The following is a 20,211-nucleotide window of genomic DNA, read 5'->3' as shown; positions in this document are numbered from 1 at the left end:
GACGCCCACCCGGACCCTCCCTATTGTTTTGAGGTGCGTTCGGGAGTCCGCACCTTAGGGGGGTTCTGTCACGCCCTGGTCAAAGTATTTTGTGTTTATCTTTATGTATTTGGTCAGTCCAGGGTGTGGCATGGGGTTTTTGTAATTGTGGTGTGTTTGTCTTGGGGTTTTGGTGGTGGTATTGGGATTGTAGCTTAGTGGGTTGTCTAGCAAGGTCTATGGCTGTCTGGAGTGGTTCTCAATCAGAGGCAGGTGCTTTTCGTTGTCTCTGATTGGGAACCATATTTAGGCAGCCATATTCTTTGAGTTTGTCGTGGGTGATTGTCCTTAGTGTCCTATGTGTACTCTCTGTTAGTTTGCACCAGATAGGCTGTTTCGGTTTCGTTTATTGTTTTGTGTAGTGTTCGTGTTTTCTTTGTTGTATTAAACATGGATCGCAATCGACACGCTGCAGTTTGGTCCGACTCTCCTTCATCACCACTAGAAAACCGTTACAACAACACATATTTATGTTTATTCATTTTCCATTTTGTACTTTAACTATTTGCACATCGTTACAACACTGTATATAGCCATAATATGACATTTAAAATGTCTCTATTCTTTTGGAACTTTTGTGAGTGCAATGTTTACTGTAAATGTTTTATTGTTTATTTCACATTTGTTAACTATCTCACTTGCTTTGGCACTTTTGTTTTATCTATTTCACTTGCTTTTGCACTGTAAACATATGTTTCCCATGCCAATAAAGCCCTTGAGAGAGAGAGAGACTAGTGAAAGCATATGACTGGCAATGCCATGCAGGGTTCCCAAGAGACTAAGAACCTATTTTTATTCCAACCTCAATTGCAGTGTGGTTGATGGCACAGAAAGGTAACTTTTACTGCAGTGGGCTAGATCAGGGTCACCCAGAGTGTTTCTTGGTAGTCTTAAACAAATCTACTTTGAAACAAAGTATGCACCTCACACACATGGACCATGTCAGATATACGCTGAGTGTACTAAACATGTTTGCAGCATGAATGTACAGCCAACCAGTCTGCAGCAGCTGCGTGATGCCATCACCTCAGCATGGAGCAACATTCCTGTGGAAGAACGTTTCTGACATCTTGTGTAGAATGTCCTGAAGAATTTAAGCTGTTTTGGTGGCAAAGGGGGGTCCGACCCGGTAGTACTATAGATGGCTGTACCTAATAAACTGTCCGGCGAGTGTATGTAATACACTATATATATAAAAAAAAGTATGTGGACACCCATTCAAATTAGTGGATTCAGCTATTTCAGCCACGCACGTGTATAAAATCGATCTCCATAGACAAACATTGGCAGTAGAATGGCTTTACTGAAGAGCTCAGTGATTTTCAAAGTGGCACCGTCATAGGACGCCACCTTTCCAACAAGTCAGTTTGTCAAATGTCTGCCCTGCTTGAGCTGCCCCGGGCAACTGTAAGTGCTGTTATTGTGAAGTAGAAATGCCTTGGAGCAACAAAGGCTCAGACTCTGGATTCTGGAGCAGTGGGAATGCGTTCTCTGGAGTGATGAATTGTGCTTCTCCATCTGGCAGCCCGACGGACGAATCTGGGTTTGGCGGATGCCAGGAGAGCGATACCTGCCCGAATGCACATTGCCAACTGTAAAAGTTTGGTGGAGGAGGAATAAAGGTCTGGAGCTGTTTTTCATGGTTCGGACGAGGCCCCTTACTTCCAGTGAAGGGAAATCGTAACACTACAGCATACAATGACATTCTAGATGATTCTGTGCTTCCAACGGTGTGGCAACAGTTTGAGGAAGGCCCTTTCCTGTTTTAGCATGACAATGCCCCCGTGCACAAAGCAACATACAGAAATGGTTTGTCGAGATCGGTGTGGAAGAACTTGACTGGCCTGCACATAGCCCAGACCTCAACCCAATCGAATACCTTTTAGGATGAATTGGAATGCCAACTGCGAGCCAGGCCTAATCGCCCAACATCAGTGCCCGACCTCACTAATGCTCTCGTTGCTGAATGGAAGCAAGTCTCCACAGCAATGTTCCAACGACTAGTGAAAAGCCTTCCCAGAAGAGTGGAGGCTGTTAAAGCAGCAATGGGGTGACACACTCCATATTAATACTCATGATTTTGGAATGAGATGTTTGACGAGCATGTGTCCACATAACTTTGGTCATGTAGTGTGTGTATGTATTTATGTAATATTCTGTAACAATATATCCACTTATTTATGCAATATTTGTATAATATTTCCCAGCATTAGAGCTGAACACATTCCTCTACAATATGCAATCCTGCAAGAAAGTGACAATAACTTGCTCAATGAGATTGCGCTTCAAGGTTTTTGATGGATACATTGTCCTGGATTCATAGAGTCCTGTCAGACATTCTTCAGTGCTTCCTGACATAATACATGTGCATGTACAGCACATACCTCAGATGTCTAGTTCAGTTCACTTCTCACTCTTCACATCGTCAATTCCTCTGTCGTTTCTGGCAGGAGTTGCTGTCCCTCGTCTGCCTGCTAAGCTAGTTTCCTTCTAAAAGATGGACACAGCCTGCAACCAATTTGAAACACCTTTTAGTGATGGCTGCAGAATACAATAGATTAAATACTGTGTCTGGGTTTTATATCCCTTGAGATGAATTCTTACCCGATGAAGTTGTGGCTAAGATAAAAGACTAAGTATCAGGCAACACAAGAAAAGAGTTAGATTGTGAACATGTTAACTGCAGTTATGAGGCAAAATATTTGCAGGGTTGCTAAGGAGAGGTCATAGCTTAGCTATGTCAATGGGAGGCGAGTTGATAACTTGCACATTTTGATAATCATGCAAATAATTGGCTGAAAACACAAAAGTAATCTTTGACTCGGTTCCATCACATGTATTTAGGTTGTATTGATTTTTAATACAAATACAATTGTGTTGTCTGGGGGTGCTGTTAGAGTTCCAAATATAGGAAACTTTCACTTACCAGTCAAAAGATTGTACACACCTACTAATTCAAGTGTTTTTCTCTATTTGTGGTATTTCTACATTGTAGAACAGTAGTGAAGACATCACAACTATGAAAAAACACATATGGAATCATGCAGTAACCAAAAAAAGTGTTAAATATAACATATATTTTGATTGGTTTGAGATTATTCAGAGTAGCCACCCTTTACCTTGATGAGAGCTTTGCAAACTCTTGGCATTCTCTCAACCAGCTTCATGAGGTAGCCACCTGGAATGCATTTCAATTAACAGGTGTGCCTTGTTAAAAGAAGGAAAGCAATTCCACAAAATAACTTTTAAATGCATTTGAACCAATCAGTTGTGATGTGACAAGGTAGGGGAGGTATACAGAAGATAGCCCTATTTGGTAAAAGTCCTTATTATGGCAAAAACAGTTCAAATAAGCAAAGAGAAACAAGAGTCCATCATTACTTTAAGACATGAAGGTCAGTCAATCCAGAAAATGTCAAGAACTTTGAAAGTTTCTTCAAGTGCTGTCGCAAAAGCCATTAAACCGATTCTCATGAGGATCGCCACAGGAAAGGAAGACCCAGAGTTACCAGCCTCAGAAATTGCAGCCCAAATAAATGCTTCACAGAGTTCAAGTAACAGACACATCTCAACATCAACTGATCTGAGGAGACTGCGTGAATCAGGCCTTAATGGGTGAATTGCTAAAACAAAACACTACTAAAGGACACCAATAAGAAGAAGAGACTTGCTTGGGCCAAGAAACTCAAGCAATGGACAGTAGACTGGAGGAAATCTATCCTTTAGTCTGATGAATCCGTTTTTGGTTCCAACCGCTGTGTCTTAATGAGATGCAGAGTAGGTGAACGAATGATCTCCGCAATGTGTAGTTTCCACAGTGAAGCATGGAGGAGGAGGTGCGTTGCTGGTGACACTGTCAATGATATATTTAGAATTCAAGTCAAACTTAACCAGCATGGCTACCACAGCATTCTACAACAATTTGCCATCATATCTGGTTTGTGCTTAGTGTGACTATAATTTGTTTTTCACCAGGACAATGACCTGACACACCTCCAGGCAGTTTAAGGGCTATTTGACCAATAAGGAGAGTGATGGAGTGCTGCATCAGATGACCTGGCCTCCACAATCACCCAACCTCAACCCAATTGAGATAGTTTGGGATGAGTTGGACTGCAGAATGAAGGAAAAGTAGCCAACAAGTGCTCAGCATATGTGGGAACTCCTTCAAGATTGTTGGAAATGCTTTCCAGGTGAAGCTGGTTGAGAGAATGCCAAGAGTGTGCAAAGCTGTCATCAAGGCAAAGTGTGGTTACTTTGATGAATCTCAAATATATTTAGATTATATTTAACACTTTTTTGGTAACTACATGATTCCATATGTGTCATTTCATAGTTTTGATGTCTTCACTATTATTCTACAATGTAGAAAATAGTAAAAATAAAGAAAAGTCCTTGAATGAGTAGATGTGTCCAAACTTTTGACTGGTACTGTATATTTGGAAAGAACCTTCTTTGCTGCCCTATCCACCATCCCATAATAGATGACAGCTTCTGCTACACCTGAACACTTCAAACTTCTGAGGAAAATCTAAAGTTACCCGACGACCAGATTCTCGATACCAGTTTAACGTCTTCAGAGAATTCATGCCTGTCAAAAGTTACGCTGGCCCTTTTAAGTGCTTTGTTCCCCAATGCCTTTAGTCAGGCCTCTCAGCTCCTTCCCGAAGCTTTATTCACTGCATTTCATCTGTCTCTGAAGGAGTGCTTGACTGCCACTTATGAGGCCGTGCCTATGGAGTGCCGTTAATTGGAGGACTGTACACCGTCAACATTCACAAGCTGTTAATGGTTTCCATTCCACACTTATACCCAGTGCCAAGTCCAGGCAACAGTAACTGGATTCAAATAGCGAGCAAAAATATCCAGTTATTTCTTATAGAAAGCAGTGCCTTGGACTACAGGAAAATAAGGTCTGAACAGGCCCACATTTATATCGATGGGGCTGAAGTGGAGCAGGTCGAGAGTTTTAAGTTCCTTGGTGTCCACATCACTAATAAACTATTATGGTCAAAACACACCAAGACAGTGGTGAAGAGGGCACAACAACACATTTTCCCCCTCAGGAGACTGAAATGATTTGGGATTGGTCCCCAGATCCTCAAACAGTTACACAGCTGCACCACCGAGAGCATCCTGACCGGTTGCATCACCGCCTGATATGGCAACTGCTCGGTATCTGACCGTAAGGTGCTACAGAGTGTAGTGCATATGGCCCAATACATCACTGGGGCCAAGCTTCGTGCCATCCAGGACCTATATACCAGACTCCAGTCACCCAAGTTGTAGACTGTTATCTCTGCTACCGCACGGCAAGCAGGTCCAAAAAGCTCCTTAACAGTTTCAGCTATAAGCCTGCTGAACAATTCATCAAATAGACACCCAGACCATTTACATTGACACCCCAATCCCTATTTACTCAGTACCGGGCACCCTGTATATAGCCCCGTTATTGTTATGTAATTCTACAGTGTTACTTTTTATTTTACTTTATTTTATATTGTAAATATATATACAGTTGAAGTCAGAAGTTTACATACACCTTAGCCAAATACCTTTGAACTCAGTTTATCACAATTCCTGACATTTAATCCTAGTAATAATTCAGTTAGTATCACCACTTTATTTTAAGAATTGAAATGTCAGAATAATAATGATTTATTTAAGCTTTTATTTCTTTCATTACATTCCCAGTGGGTCAGAAGTTTACATACACCCAAGTAGTATTTGGTAGCATTGACTTTAAATTGTTTAACTTGGGTCAAATGTTTTGGGTAGCCTTCCACAAGCTTCCCACAATAAGTTGGGTGAATTTTGTCCCATTCCTCCTGACAGAGCTGGTGTAAGTGAGTCAGGATTGTAGGCCTCCTTGCTCGCACATGCTTTTTCAGTTCTGTCCACAGATTTTCTATAGGATTGAGGTCAGGGCTTTGTGATTGCCACTCCAATACCTTGACTTTGTTGTTCTTAAGCCATTTTGCCACAACTTTGGAAGTATGCTTGAGGTCATTGTCCATTTGGAAGACCGATTTGCAACCAAGCTTCAACTTCCTGACTGATGTCTTGAGATGTTGCTTCAATATATCCACATCATTTCCCTCCTCATGATGCCATCTATTTTGTAAAGTGCACCAGTCCCTCCTGCAGCAAAGCACCCCCACAACATGATGCTGCCACCCCTGTGCTTCATGGTTGGGAGAGTGTTCTTCGGCTTGCAAGCCTCCCCCTTTTCCTCCAAACATAATGATGGTCATTATGGCCAAACAGTTCTATTTTTGTTTCATCAGACCAGAGGACATTTCTCCAAAACGTATGATCTTTGTCCCCATGTGCAGTTGCAAACCGTAGTCTGGCTTTTTTATGGCGGTTTTGAGGCAGTGGCTTCTTCCTTGCTGAGCGGCCTTTCAGGTTATGTTGATATAGGACTCCTTTTACTGTGGATATAGATACTTGTATACCTGTTTCCTCCAGCATCTTCAGAAGGTCCTTTGCTGTTTTTCTGGGATTGATTTACATTTTTCCCACCAAAGTATGTTCATCTCTAGGAGACAGAACGCGTCTCCTTCCTGAGCGGTAAGACGGCTGCGTGGTCCCATGGTGTTTATACTTGCTTACCATTGTTTGTACAGATGAACGTGGTTCCTTCAGCCGTTTGTAAATAATTGCTCCCAAGGATGAACCAGACTTCTGGAGAGTTTCACTTTTTTTTAGGTCCTGGCTGATTTATTTTGATTTTCCCATGATGTCAAGCAAAGAGGCACTGAGTTTGAAGGTGGGCCTTGAAATACATCCACAGGTATATCTCCAAATGACTCAAATGATGACAACTAGCCTAACAGACGCTTCTAAAGCCATGACATAATTTTCTGGAATTTTCCAAGATGTTTTAAAGGCACAGTCAACTTAGTGTATGTAAACTTCTGACCCACTGGAATTGTGATACACTGAATTATAAGTGAAATAATCTGTCTGTAAACAATTGTTGGAAAAATTACTTGTATCATGCACAAAGTAGACTTGCCAAAACTATAGTTTGATAACAAGACATTTGTGGAGTGGTTGAAAAACAAGTTTTAATGACTCCAACCTAAGTGTATGTAAACTTCCGACTTCAACTGTATATATACAGTGGCAAGAAAAAGTATGTGAACCCTTTGGAATTACCTGGATTTTTTATTGGATTTTTCTTGTCTGTTTTGAATACATAATGTAAACATTCACAGTGTAGGTTGGAAAGAGTATGTGAACACCTAGGCTAATGATTTGTCCAAAAGCTAATTGGAGTCTGGGGTCAGCTAACCTGGAGTACAATCATTGAGATGAGATTAGAGATGTTGGTTAGAGCTGCCCTGCCCTATAAAAAACACTCACAAATTTGAGTTTGCTATTCACAAGAAGCATTGCCTGGTGTGAACCATGCCTAGAACAAAAGAGATCTCAGAAGACCCACGATTAAGAATTGATGACTTGCTTGAAGCTGGAAAGAGTTACAGAAGTATATCTAAAAGCCATGATGTTCATCAGTCCACGGTAAGACAAATTGTCTTTCAGCACTGTTGCTACTCTTCCTAGGAGTGTCTGTACTGCAAAGATGGCTGCAAGAGCACAGCGCAGAATGCTCAGTGAGGTTAAGAAGAATCCTAGAGTGTTAGCTAAAGACTTACAGAAATCTCTGGAACATGCTAACATCTCTGTTGACGAGTCTACAATACGTAAAGCACTACACAAGAATTGTGTTCATGAGTGGACAATACGGGAGAAGCCACTGCTGCCCCCAAAACAACTGCTGCATGTCTGAAGTTCGCAAAAGTGCAACTGGATGTTCCACAGCGCTACTGGCTAAATATTCTGTGGACAGTTGAAACTAAAGTTGAGTTGTTTGGAAGGAACACACAACACTATGTGTGGAGAGAAAAAGGCACAGCACACCAACATCAAAATCTCATCCCAACTGTAAAGTATGGTGAAGGGAGCATCATCATGGTTTGGAGCAGCTTTTCTGCCTCAGGGCCTGGACAGCTTGCTATCATAGACGGGAAAATGAATTCCCAAGTTTATCAAGACATTTTGCAGGAGAATATAAGGCTAACTGTCCACCAATTGAAGCTCAACAGAAGTTGGATGATGCAACAGGACAACGGACCAAAAAACAGAAGTAAATCAACAACAGAATGGCTTCAACAGAAGAAAATATGCCTTCTGGAGTGGCCCAGTCAGAGTCCTGACCTCAACCCGATTGAGATGCTGTGGCATGACCTCAAGAGAGTGGTTCAAACCAGACATAAAAAGAATATTGATGAACTGAAACAGTTTTGTGAAGAGGAATGGTCCAAAATTCCTCCTGACCGTTGTGCAGGTCTGATCCGCAACTACAGAAACGTTTGGTTGAGGTTGCTGCTGCCAAAGGAGGGTCAACTAGTTATTAAATCCAAGGGTTCACATACTTTTTCCACCCTGCACTGTGAATGTTTACACGGTGTGTTCACTAAAGACATGAAAACAAATAATTTTTTGTGTGTTATTAGTTTAAGCAGACTGTGTTTGTCTATAGTTGTGACTTAGATGAAGATCATATCAAATTTCATGACCAATTTATGCAGAAGTCCAGGTAATTCCAAAGGGTTCACATACTTTTTCTTGCCACTGTATATATATATTTTTATATTTTACCCCTTTTTCTCCCTAATTTTGTGGTATCCAATTGGTAGTTATGGTCTTGTCTCATCAGTGCATTTGCATAAACAAAATTTTCCGACCTCTGCCTTAGCCATGTTGCTTAACTCTGTAGCCTTCCTCTCTAATCATATCATGCAGTGGCAGCACCAAAGTGAGTGCTGACTGTAATATCAGAATGTATTATGTTGTCAGTGAATCGGAACAGACATTCCTGTATCGTTACCATTATTCAGTGTGACAATGCCAATCCAGTAGTAGGTCATTTTCACTGATTCATTCCGTATCTCTTTACAATGTCAAATCAAATCCCTGTTTCTCCTTTTATGACTCAGCTCAAGATTTCTTTCTATTTACTGTTTGTCATGTAGGTCATTAGATATAAGTAACATACTACAAATGTGCTTTGTCAAAGCTTTTCATACACTGTGACAATATAGGGAGTTTGATATCATTAGTAATTAATGTACCAAATAAAGTTACACTTTCAGTGCTGAAGTGTCAATATTATCAGTGCTTGCTTGCATTATCAGTGCTCGCTTGCATTATCAGTGCTCGCTTGCATTATCAGTGCTCGCTTGGTGGCGTCAGTGATGCATTCAACTTGTCAATCACACAGGATTAGGTCAGTATCGCCACATAAAGCTACCAGCAAGCTGACATGTCAGACAGAGTGAGCAGAAACCATGCTAGTTCCCAAATGGCACCCTATTCCCTATATTGTGCATTACTTTTAAACAGAGCCCTATTGACCCTGGTCATGTGGGGATACCAACACCCCAGGTGTCAGTCTACTACACCGTTCCATTTTTTTTTTATTAGTCACATGCCCCGAATACAACAGGTAATTTCACCTTTCAGTGAAATGCTTACTTAGGAGCCCCTAACCAACAATGCAGCTTAAAAAAAATACAGATAAGAATAAGAAATAAAAGTAACCAGTAATTAAAGAGCAGCAGTAAAATAATAATAGCGAGACTAGATACAGGGGGGTACCGGTACAGAGTCAATGTGCGGGGGCACTGGTTAGTTGAGGTAACATGTATATGTAGGTAGAGTTATTAAAGTGACTATGTATAGATGGTAACAAAGAGAGTAGCAGCAGTGTGAAAGGAGGGGGTAGCCATTTGATTAGATGTTCAGGAGTCTTATGGCTTGGGGGTAGAAGCTGTTTAGATGCCTCTTGGACCTAGACTTGGAGCTCCGGTACCGCTTTCCGTGCGGTAGCAGAGAGAACAGTCTATGACTAGGGTGGCTGGAGTCTTGGACCATTTTTAGGGCCTTCCTCTGACACCGCCTTGTAAAGAGGTCCTGGATGGCAGGAAGCTTGGCCTCAGTGATGTACTGGGCCATTCGCACTACCCTCTGTAGTACCTTGCGGTCGGAGGCCGAGCAGTTACCATACCAGGCAGTGATGCAACCCATCAGGATGCTCTCGATGGTGCAGCTGAAGAACCTGTTGAGGATCTGAGGATCCATGACAAATATTTTCACTGTCCTGAGGGGGAATAGGTTTTGTCATGCCCTCTTCACGACTGTCTTTGTGTGCTTGGACCATGTTTGTTTCTTGGTGATATGGACACCAAGGAACTTGAAGCTCTCAGCTTGTTCAATTGCAGCCCCGTCCATGAGAATGGGGGCATGCTCGGTCCTCTTTTTCCTCTAGTCCACAATCATCTCTTTTGTCTTGATCACATTGAGGGAGAGGTTGATATCCTGGCACCACACGGCCAGGTCTCTGACCTCCTCCCTATAGGCTGTCTCGCATTGTCGGTGATCAGGCCTACCACTGTTGTGTCATCAGCAAACGTAATGATGGTGTTGGAGTTGTGCCTGGCCGTGCAGTCATGAGTGAACAGGGAGTACAGGAGCGGACAGAGCACGCTTCCCTGAGGGGCCCCTGTGTTGAGGATCAGCTTGGCGGATGTGTTGTTACCTACCCTTACCACCTGGGGGTGGCCTGTCAGGAAGTCCAGGATCCAGTTGCAGAGGGAGGTGTTTAGTCCCAGGGTCCTAAGCTTATTGATGAGCTTTGGCACCATGGTGTTGAACGCTGAGCTGTAGTCAATGAATAACATAATCACAAAGGTGTTCCTTTTGTCCAGGTGGGAAAGGGCAGTGTGGAGTGCAATAGAGATTGCACCATCTGTGGATCTGTTGGTGCAGTATGCAAATTGGAGTGGGTCTAGGGTTTCTGGGATAATGGTGTTGATGTGAGCCATGACCAGCCTTTCAAAGCACTTCATGGCTAAAGACGATCAGTAGTCATTTAGGCTGGTTACCTTAGTGTTCTTGGGCACAGGTACGATGGTGGTCTGCTTAAAACATGTTGATATTACAGACTCGGGCAGGGAGAGATTGAAAATGTCAGTGAAGACACTTACCAGTTGGTCAGAGCATGCTCGCAGTACACGTCCTGGTAATCCATCTGTCCCCACGGCCTTGTGAGTGTTGACCTGTTTAAAGGTTTTACTCACATCGGCTGTGGAGAGCGTGATCACACAGTCTTCCGGAACAGCTGGTGCTCTCATGCATGTTTCAGTGTTACTTGCCTCGAAGCGAGCATAGAAGTAGTTTAGCTCATCTGGTAGACTCGTGTAACTGGGCAGCTCTCAGCTGTGCTTCCCTTTGTAGTCTGTAATGGTTTGCAAGCCTTGCCGCATCCGACGAGTGTCAGAGCCGCGGAACTTCTCCGTCTCCCTGAGGGAGGAGCTCAAGAGGACGGACATTCCGTGTCTTAGGCAGATATCAGTCAGAGAAAACAAACAATACTGCCCCTCATTGTAACAGAAAGAAGTCTCAGCTTAAACCTTGTTGCTACTGAAGTTATGTCTGGATGGAAATCTATCTAAATGAAGAGTTGTGGAGTCTATAGAGATACCAAAATGGAGCTTTGATGTTCAGTTTTGTAATGCACTTTAGCACAATTACTCATTATGTAAATCTTATCTTACTTTTCAGGGGTTTTGCCTGTAATACCTGTATAATTCTGTTTAAACCTCTGATTCAATGCTGTTATTGAATGGGGCTCTCTAAAATAATCCATTAAATGATGCTTAATTCAGTTAGGCCATGAAGCTGAAGTCTTAACAACATTTTCCCCCCGTCTTCCCTTGTGCCGGTTTTCTTTAGAGTGTATTGAAGCCCGAGGTAACTCCAGCTCCATCTCTGCAGAGCTCAGATGCGTTGTCTGAGGCCGTGGCTGGCCTCAGCACCGTGGAGGAGGTCATGAAGTATCTGGAGCCCGAGAGATGGCAGCAGGACATGGAAGACCTGTACAAGCCCACTTGGCACATCCTGGGAAAGTCATTCCTACACAACAAGAAATCCAGAGGTACAACTGGGGTTGCAGAGATAGGAATTGCAATGGAAGAAAAGTCTGTCATGTTGAGATAGAGGGAAAAACAGATGCAGTTGAGCAAAGAACTTTAAACTTTTTCAAGACAGTTTTACCATTTTGAAAATTGCAATTTAACGTCAGCTTAGCAATTGATGCCCCTTCTTTGGAATTTAGTACAATGTGTTTAATAATTTTAGGCTGACGTGATGAGATTAAACTATTTCTTGAACAGGGGTGGATATCAACCTGTTGAGAGAAGAGGTGAAACTGTACAGCTGCACGCCGCGCAACTTCTCCGTCTCCCTAAGGGAGGAGCTCAAGAGGACGGACGCCATCTTCTGGCCTAGCTGCCTCCTGGTGAAGCGCTGCGGGGGTAACTGTGCCTGCTGCTCGCACCGCTGCTTCGACTGCCAGTGTGTGCCCACACGGGTAGTCAACAAGTACCATGAGGTAAAAATGTGGCATACGTAGCGCTACAAAGTTCAGAGGTTTGAATATTCCTGGAATCAGGAGGGAATACACTGGAAATCCAGGAATCTTCCAACCATGATTTCTGGAAAACCTGGACATTTTGGGAAAGTTATCAAAAGTTTGCATTTCTAGACAAGGTTCATTAAAAGTACCTACCTGGTAAGATTATGTGCTACTTATACAAGTTCATTCTTTTTCAGAAAGATAGCGAAAATAAACCCAAGCTAAATTACATCCTGTTATTTGGTGGTTGAAATGTGTCATTGATGTATAACAAATGTAGCCTATCATGGAGACATTTCTGCCAGGTAGCTAATTGAAGCATATGATGTGTAAATGTGTTTGCTGTTGTTTTTGGTGGAGGGCAACTCTCAATCTGCTTTCTGGTTCGCCGCCCTCTGTAGGTTCTCCTGCTGAAGCACCGAAGTGGGGGCCGAGGCCTGCAGAAGTCCATGACCGATGTGCCAATGGAACACCACGAGGAGTGTGCCTGTGTGTGCAAAGATGACTGGGACTGATCTCAGACCTGTGTACTGGAGTCACCGGCATCCCAGGAGACGCTTGAAACTGCACGCGTCTTCCAGCGTCTCCCAGCCAATCCTCGTTCTCTTGTTAATTGGACGAGTTTAAAAACTGACTGGAACTACTTCATTTGTGGATGGATCTGGCCGCTGTGGAGGACCTGTAGTTGACTTTGAGTGCATTGAAGAGACAGGAGATGGATAGACTGCACTGGAATGATGGACCAATCTTAATCATTCTTTAATCTCTGAAGGTTCTCTCTCCCTTTGCTTCTGAGATTTCTTTGTGCTTTTTTTGTGCGAAATACCTATAAGGTGTCTTGTGAAAATTCAACACGTGGCCAGGGAGTATCTGAGAAATTGGACTCCTCTTCATTCAAGTACCTTTCTGTATATAAGTGAGCTGCCTTCAGGCCAATTCCTCTGTTACTTTATAATCCCATCAAGGATCACTGTTTATCAGTGATTCCCCACTTCTTTTCCCCATTTTCCCACTGATTAGATCTCTGGAGTGAAATAGTGGTAATAATGTTGAACTGTCATACTTTTCATGGTTCTTCTGTCCTGTCATATTTTTCTACCAAAGATACTTGTATTCAGTGAGGAGATAGTTGCACACTTAGACCAAGATGCATTACACCAAGATGTAGGTGTAAAAATCTGCTTGCTTTAGAACTTCATATAACCCCAATTAGTGAGTGGAAGAATAGATTCGTGGATATTAGATATTTATTTGTTCAATGAAAGGGAATTTAATGCCCAATATGCTTTTTTTGTAAGCTGAAATGAATTGTAGTTTCTCATTCATTTGTACAGTAGTTGAGTGTTGTTCTTCAATATTATTCATTTCTATGTCTGTCCACGTCATATGGGTGTGTTCTCTTCTCTACCAAAGTATTTAACATGACCTTTTAGGATGTATGTTGTTGTATCTGACGGTAGAAATAAATCAGTCGGTGTTTTACTGGAGATAGGTACTTGTATTTTGACATAGCCCCCTGCAATATAAGGACTTTCATTTGGTCTCACAAGATAAAGCTTCTGTTTTTCATAGATATTGGAATGGTCTGATTGGTATCATTAGGGAATTTTGACTGAGGAAATTACATTTGGGGGCAGATGGCTCCACATCAAAGTCATCTAACAGAATAAGATGATGGTCATAGACATGTACTGTATATGGCTCTATCAGTAGGTCTGTTGTGGCACCGTATACACTTCATGGACAAAGTATCAACACACCACTGTCAGATATCAGTGTAAGTAGCTGTTTTATGCACCAGTCATCTAGGAACCTTACTCATGTTCCTCTATTAATGAGGTTGGAAAATAAACTAACTATTTCATTCATGGTTGTTGTTTAATGACGGAATGGCTAAGGTAACGGATGATTGGATCCATTGTGTAGAGTTTATTGTCGCTCTATAACAAAACAATTCAGATAACCTCTCTCCACATTCATTAATTAAATGGGAAAGGCATGACCATTAAAGAGCAACTGCTCCCAGAAAGCAACTTCTCGTTTTGATAATGGCCTATGTGGCATTGATATCACTCAGAAACATTTATTCTAGTGTCAAAATTGATTAAAGTGTAAATATAATAATATTGTTGGTCATAAAGTCAGTTTCATCCAAAACTGAGATTTGTAAGATGACAGGAAAAAATTGTACCATAACAGTTTTCCTTGGGTTGAGTATATTTCAACCCTGCACACATGCCAACAGCTAGCAGTGCCCAATTAATCATACATTTGGAGCGCACCTGTACGCAACCCCATCGTAATGCCCATGGTCAACTTGGTTTGACAGTCGATATCCCTATGGGGCTGGTTAGAGAACATCAGTAAAATAAACAATGTACATGGGACAATATTTTAAAATGTCAATAGCTCCACATTTCAATGACTTAACCTCAAACCAACTATATATTGGAGAAATGTATATACAAATATTGAAAACACTTAATGAAAATATTGTCCCATTTACATTGTGTAATTTATTGACTGTCCCTGACTAGCCCCAGCGATAGGCTATCCAACGTGAAACCAAGTTTGCCACAGTTGCACACCAGCTGGCTAAAGCTAATTGGTGAAAGAAGTTGCCTCGCACCAGCTAGTCTAGGCGACTTCAAGACACAAGACCTGGTTAGACTGTTACAAGTTATCTAGAAGAGTGAGTGACTATAACTGTGTACTGTTATGGCAGAGTGAATGTACAAACACTTGCCAGGTGCGAACCCCCAACACTCGTTTGGCTTCAGTCATGGCCGTTGCATTTCTTAATGGCCAAGCCTAAGAAAAAGCCAAATCAGGAAGTTCAGCCCCCCTTTAAAAATAACATGAACAAGGGGCATCGGGAACTAAGATCATTCAGTTGGTTTCTTATTGACAAAGAGACATTTCGATGAAAACATCACATTCATGAGTACATTTTTTAAATAAAAATGTCTAACTTTAAGCAAAGCAATACACAGACAGCATCATTATGGTTGAATGTAAATCAGACTTAATTGGAAATATAACTACCCAGCTACCCAATTAGCCCCAGGTGGGTATTCGATGGGCAAAAGCCCGCCCCAAAATACATTGCTGTGAAAAAGTATTTGCCCCTTTTTAATTTTCTAGAATTTTGCCCTGAAAATGATCAGATCTTCAACCCAAACCTAATATTAGATAAAGCAAACCTGAGTGAACAAATAACACTACAATTACATACTTATTTCATTTATTTCATAAACAAAGTTATGCAACACCCAATGACCCTGTGTGGAAAAGATATTGCCCCCTTACACTCAAAAACTGGTGGGTTAAGTTTGTTTTTGGTTTAAATATCCTTGGGACATTTCACCGGTCCCCACAAGGAAAAAGACTACGTATGTTAGTCTTAGGGGTTAGGTTTAGAATTAGGGTTAGGAGTTAGGTTTAGGAGTTAGCGCTATATTAAGGGTTAGGTTTAGGGTTAGGGAAAAAAGGATTTTGAATGGGAATTATCCCACAAGGATAGTAAAACAAGTGTGTGTGTGTGTGTGCACATACTGTATAAGTATGTACTGTATGAATGCGTACATGAGCGTGTGTGTGTACTGTGTGTGTGTGTGTGTTAGTATGTTCTGTGTGCCTGCATGCTATCCCCAAAAGGAAAAAGGCTATTTTAGACTTAGGGCTTAGGTTTAGGGTTAAGGTTAGAATTAGGGGTTAGGAGTTAGAGTTAAGGTTTGGTTTAGGGTTAGGGCAAATATGAATTTGAATGGGAATTGTTTGATCCCCACAAGGATAGTAAAACAAGTGTGTGTGTGTGTGTGTGTGTGTGTGTGTGTGTGTGTGTGTGTGTGTGTGTGTGCACATACTGTATAAGTATGTACTGTACGAATGTGTGCATGAGCGTGTGTGTGTACTGTGTGTGTTTGTATGTACTGTGTGCCTGCACGCTATCCCGCATGTATGATGAATAAACCCATGACTCAAATCTGTCAAGATTGGAGACAGTAACATATAGTCCGGGAAAACTAACCATCGGCTATCTCTGCAACGTCAGGAACCAACCTGCTCTACCCATCATACAGTGCCAAAGGCTTGGAGGCCAGGATTCTTGCATGGCATATTGCATTAATGTCTTTCCAAAAACAACTAAGGAAGTGGCATTGATACTGCATCCTGCAAATCCATTGATCATCAAAACCGTTCTGATCAAACACTACACTAACATCACCCTAAAAACCTTTGAACAGTGTCTCTGGTTTCTCTAGGTTTCTCTGTATCACATCACCCTGGAGGGCCTGTATCACCACACCCTGGAGGGTCTGTATCACCACACCCTGGAGGACCTGTATCACCACACCCTGGAGGACCTTTATTACCACACCCTGGATGACCTTTATCACCACACACTGGAGGACCTGTATCAAAACACCCTGGAGGGCCTGTATCACCACACCCTGGAGGGTCTATATCACCACACCCTGGAAGACCTGTATCACCACACCCTGAAGGACCTTTATCACCACACCCTGCAGGACCTGTATCACCACACCCTGTAGGACCTGTATCACCACACCCTGGAGGACCTGTATCAAAACACCCTGGAGGCCCTGTATCATCACATCCTGGAGGGTCTGTATCAACACAGCCTGCAGGACCTTTATCACCACACCCTGGGGGGCCTGTATCACCACACCCTGGAGGACCTGTATCACCACACCCTGGAGGGCCTGTATCACCACACCCTGGAGGGCCTGTATCACCACACCCTGGAGGACCTGTATCACCACCGCCTAGAGGGCCTGTTTCACCACCCCCTGGAGGACCTGTATCACCACCGCCTGGAGGGCCTGTTTCACCACCCCCTGGAGGATCTGTATAACCACACACTGGAGGGCCTGTATCACCACATCCTGGAGGACCTGTATCACCACATCCTGGAGGACCTGTATCAAAACACCCTGGAGGACCTGTATCACCACACCCTGGAGGGTCTGTATAACCACATCCTGGAGGGTCTGTATCACCACACCCTGGAGGGTCTGTATCACCACACACTGGAGGACCTGTATCACCACACCCTGGAGGACCTGTATCACCACACCCTGGAGGACCTGTATCACCACACCCTGGAGGACCTGTATCACCACATATCAAAATAATGTGCAGCATGGTTCCATCCAGTCCTCGGGCCATGAGGTCAATCAGGGGGAGGTTCTCATTTGTCCATCTCAGATAGCTGTCCCAGACAATTATTCTGATCTAATATACAGCCTCGTAGGCGTCCGGCGTGATGCCAGATCCTACTGTATGAACCAGGCAAGTCCCACTGTGGTTTCTATAATATTAAAACAGACACCCTCCCTCTGCCCCGGACAGACTTCCTGTTTCTTTCTTTTTTGCAGGAGGAGGAAAACCCTGTGCTTGGCACAAGACATGAAACAGTTGAAGTGTGTGTGTGTTTGACTGTAGTCCAGTGTTCACTACCATTTAAGCCCTTGTCCAAATGCCCCCTTTCTCACAGTCTCCTACTGTCCATATTAGGACACAATTTACGTGAAGGTGTCTTTATTCATGTCTAAACTTAATAATATTGTGGAACTTACTGTAGTACTTACAACACTTTGTGTTCATGTCCAAACATATTTAAACGCTATTTTCCTCAGACGTAACCAAGCAATTGTGTCCCAACAATTAAAACATCTCTGTCTGTCTTTCAATTAATCGTAAACATGCACGAACCCAAATGTGTAGAGACTCCCCTCTCTATCCAAGCACATTGATCATCCTCACGTTTGCCATCAGAGTTCTTAGTTCAAGCCACCTTGATTCATATACATTCCAGTATGAAAAGACTCTTTCAAAACCTTCAATTGAGAGACCTGCTTCCTTGACCTTTTCTCTTGGTTGTTGTCCCTCAAGGTTTAAGTGCTGAGGTGTCCTTGGTTTGGATGTTGGTGCACACAGGTGTGTCCCTATATAAACATATTAACAAACATGTCCTAAATCAGCACTCCTCTGAGGCACTTCATGAATACAGCTCGTATTTGTAGCTTCACCTCTGATTCACAACACCACACCGTAGTATACTACTGCAGTTACTTCATCTTTTCTAAGTAGTGTCTATTTCAACATGAAGGTCAATATCGATTACGATGTGAGAGTCATTTACAACTGATGCTGGAGGTGAACGATGGGAGAATCCAGCAGCAATACTGTTGGGAGGATCTATCTCCAGGCGACATGTCCAATGTCTAATTGGGTCCATGTATTGATGGAGGCCAAATTGGCAGGTGCACGTTACATTTTGATAATAATAGGCCTGGCTAGTGCTGCAGTTTCTAGGAAGCAGCTGCCTCACTGGGAAATCAAATGTCCCTCTGACATAAGACTAGTGTTAATCATGTAGCAGGAAACGGTGTGCTAGCACCGTAGAGGTGAAGCCTAATGTTAAGTATAGGTTCAAATGTTTGACAGATGTCTCCCTTTTGGTTAGTGCGGCCATTGCTCGTACTCCTCATCTCCTCAGATGTCAGATGTTAACCAACTGGCCTCCCCCTTCGCCCTCACAGAAAGGACAGGTTTTTGCATCTCCTCCAGAGGTTAGCGAGAGCAAGTCCAGAATCAAACAGACAAATCACCATATACAATAACGCTTTATTGACTCTCTTTTTTTTCTTAATCTCTCTGTCCAGGCTTTATTGCCAATTTAATCACCTGAGCACTAGATTGCTAGTGCTTTTTTAATCACGTTGTACTCAAGAAACAAAAAGAATAACACCAATTCGATACCAAGAACATTGGACAGTCCAATAACTCAGCTGAACTTGTCATAGTGCAACACAAACACAATACATTGATTGTGTATGGCTACCTAGACCTGCCAAGGCTCACAGTTGATGACGTGACTCACAAACCCATAACCCCCTGGCCATGAGGAAAATGCATTATTAATAACAACTAGTGTAACGGCTGTCATGGGTTGAAGAGGGTGAGGACCAAGGTGCAGCGTGGTACATCTTCATCTTTATTTATGAATTGAAAACACTGAATGAAAAAACAACAAAAGAGAATGAACGAAACCGAAACAGTTCTGTCTGGTACAGAATACAAAAACAGAAAACAACTACCCACAAACACAGGTGGGAACAGGCTACCTAAGTATGGTTTTCAATCAGAGACAACGATTGACAGCTGCCTCTGATTGGGAACCATACCAGGCCAAACACATAGAAATACAACACACAATTAAAAACATAGAATGCCCACCCCAACTCACGCCCTGACCAAACCAAAATAGAGACATAAAAAAGGAACTAAGGTCAGGACGTGACAATTTGGCCAAAGGTCAGTGAATCCTGATTCATTACATTAGCTTTCAATGGCCATCAGATCTAGGATCCTAACCTTATCCTAACCTTATCCTAACCTTATCCTAACCTTATCCATTAGTGCGGGAATGGAACTTCACCCTACATCGTAGAAACTTCTGTGTCTAATATCAACTCTAGAGGGAAAAATCACAACAGAGGCTGTCTCAATTAAATAAATAAAAAGATTACACCATATGTAAAAAATAAATAAACATAATAAAGAAAATCCTTGAAAAGTTGACCATTGGGTTAAAGTGGTAACACTCACTAAAAAACATACATTATGAATGCACAAGACATTATGAATGCATCTGT

The 20,211-nt window shown here is 42.4% G+C and overlaps 1 protein-coding gene across 1 annotated transcript in view; it reads left to right on the top strand.

Moving 5' to 3' along the window:
• The window catches only part of LOC112221054 (platelet-derived growth factor C), a 74,191-nt gene extending 59,799 nt beyond the window's left edge, over nt 1-14,392 (top strand). Inside the window, exons 4-6 of the mRNA XM_024383123.2 lie at nt 11,845-12,046; nt 12,285-12,502; nt 12,928-14,392. Coding sequence (XP_024238891.1) covers nt 11,845-12,046; nt 12,285-12,502; nt 12,928-13,041 — 534 coding nt within the window. The 3' untranslated portion in view covers nt 13,042-14,392. The remainder of the gene's footprint in view (nt 1-11,844; nt 12,047-12,284; nt 12,503-12,927) is intronic.
• Nucleotides 14,393-20,211: the final 5,819 nt, after the last annotated feature.

The sequence above is a fragment of the Oncorhynchus tshawytscha genome, linkage group LG21, assembly GCF_018296145.1.
Source record: "Oncorhynchus tshawytscha isolate Ot180627B linkage group LG21, Otsh_v2.0, whole genome shotgun sequence".
Taxonomy (NCBI): domain Eukaryota; kingdom Metazoa; phylum Chordata; class Actinopteri; order Salmoniformes; family Salmonidae; genus Oncorhynchus; species Oncorhynchus tshawytscha.
This window is presented reverse-complemented; position numbering and strand designations above follow the sequence as displayed.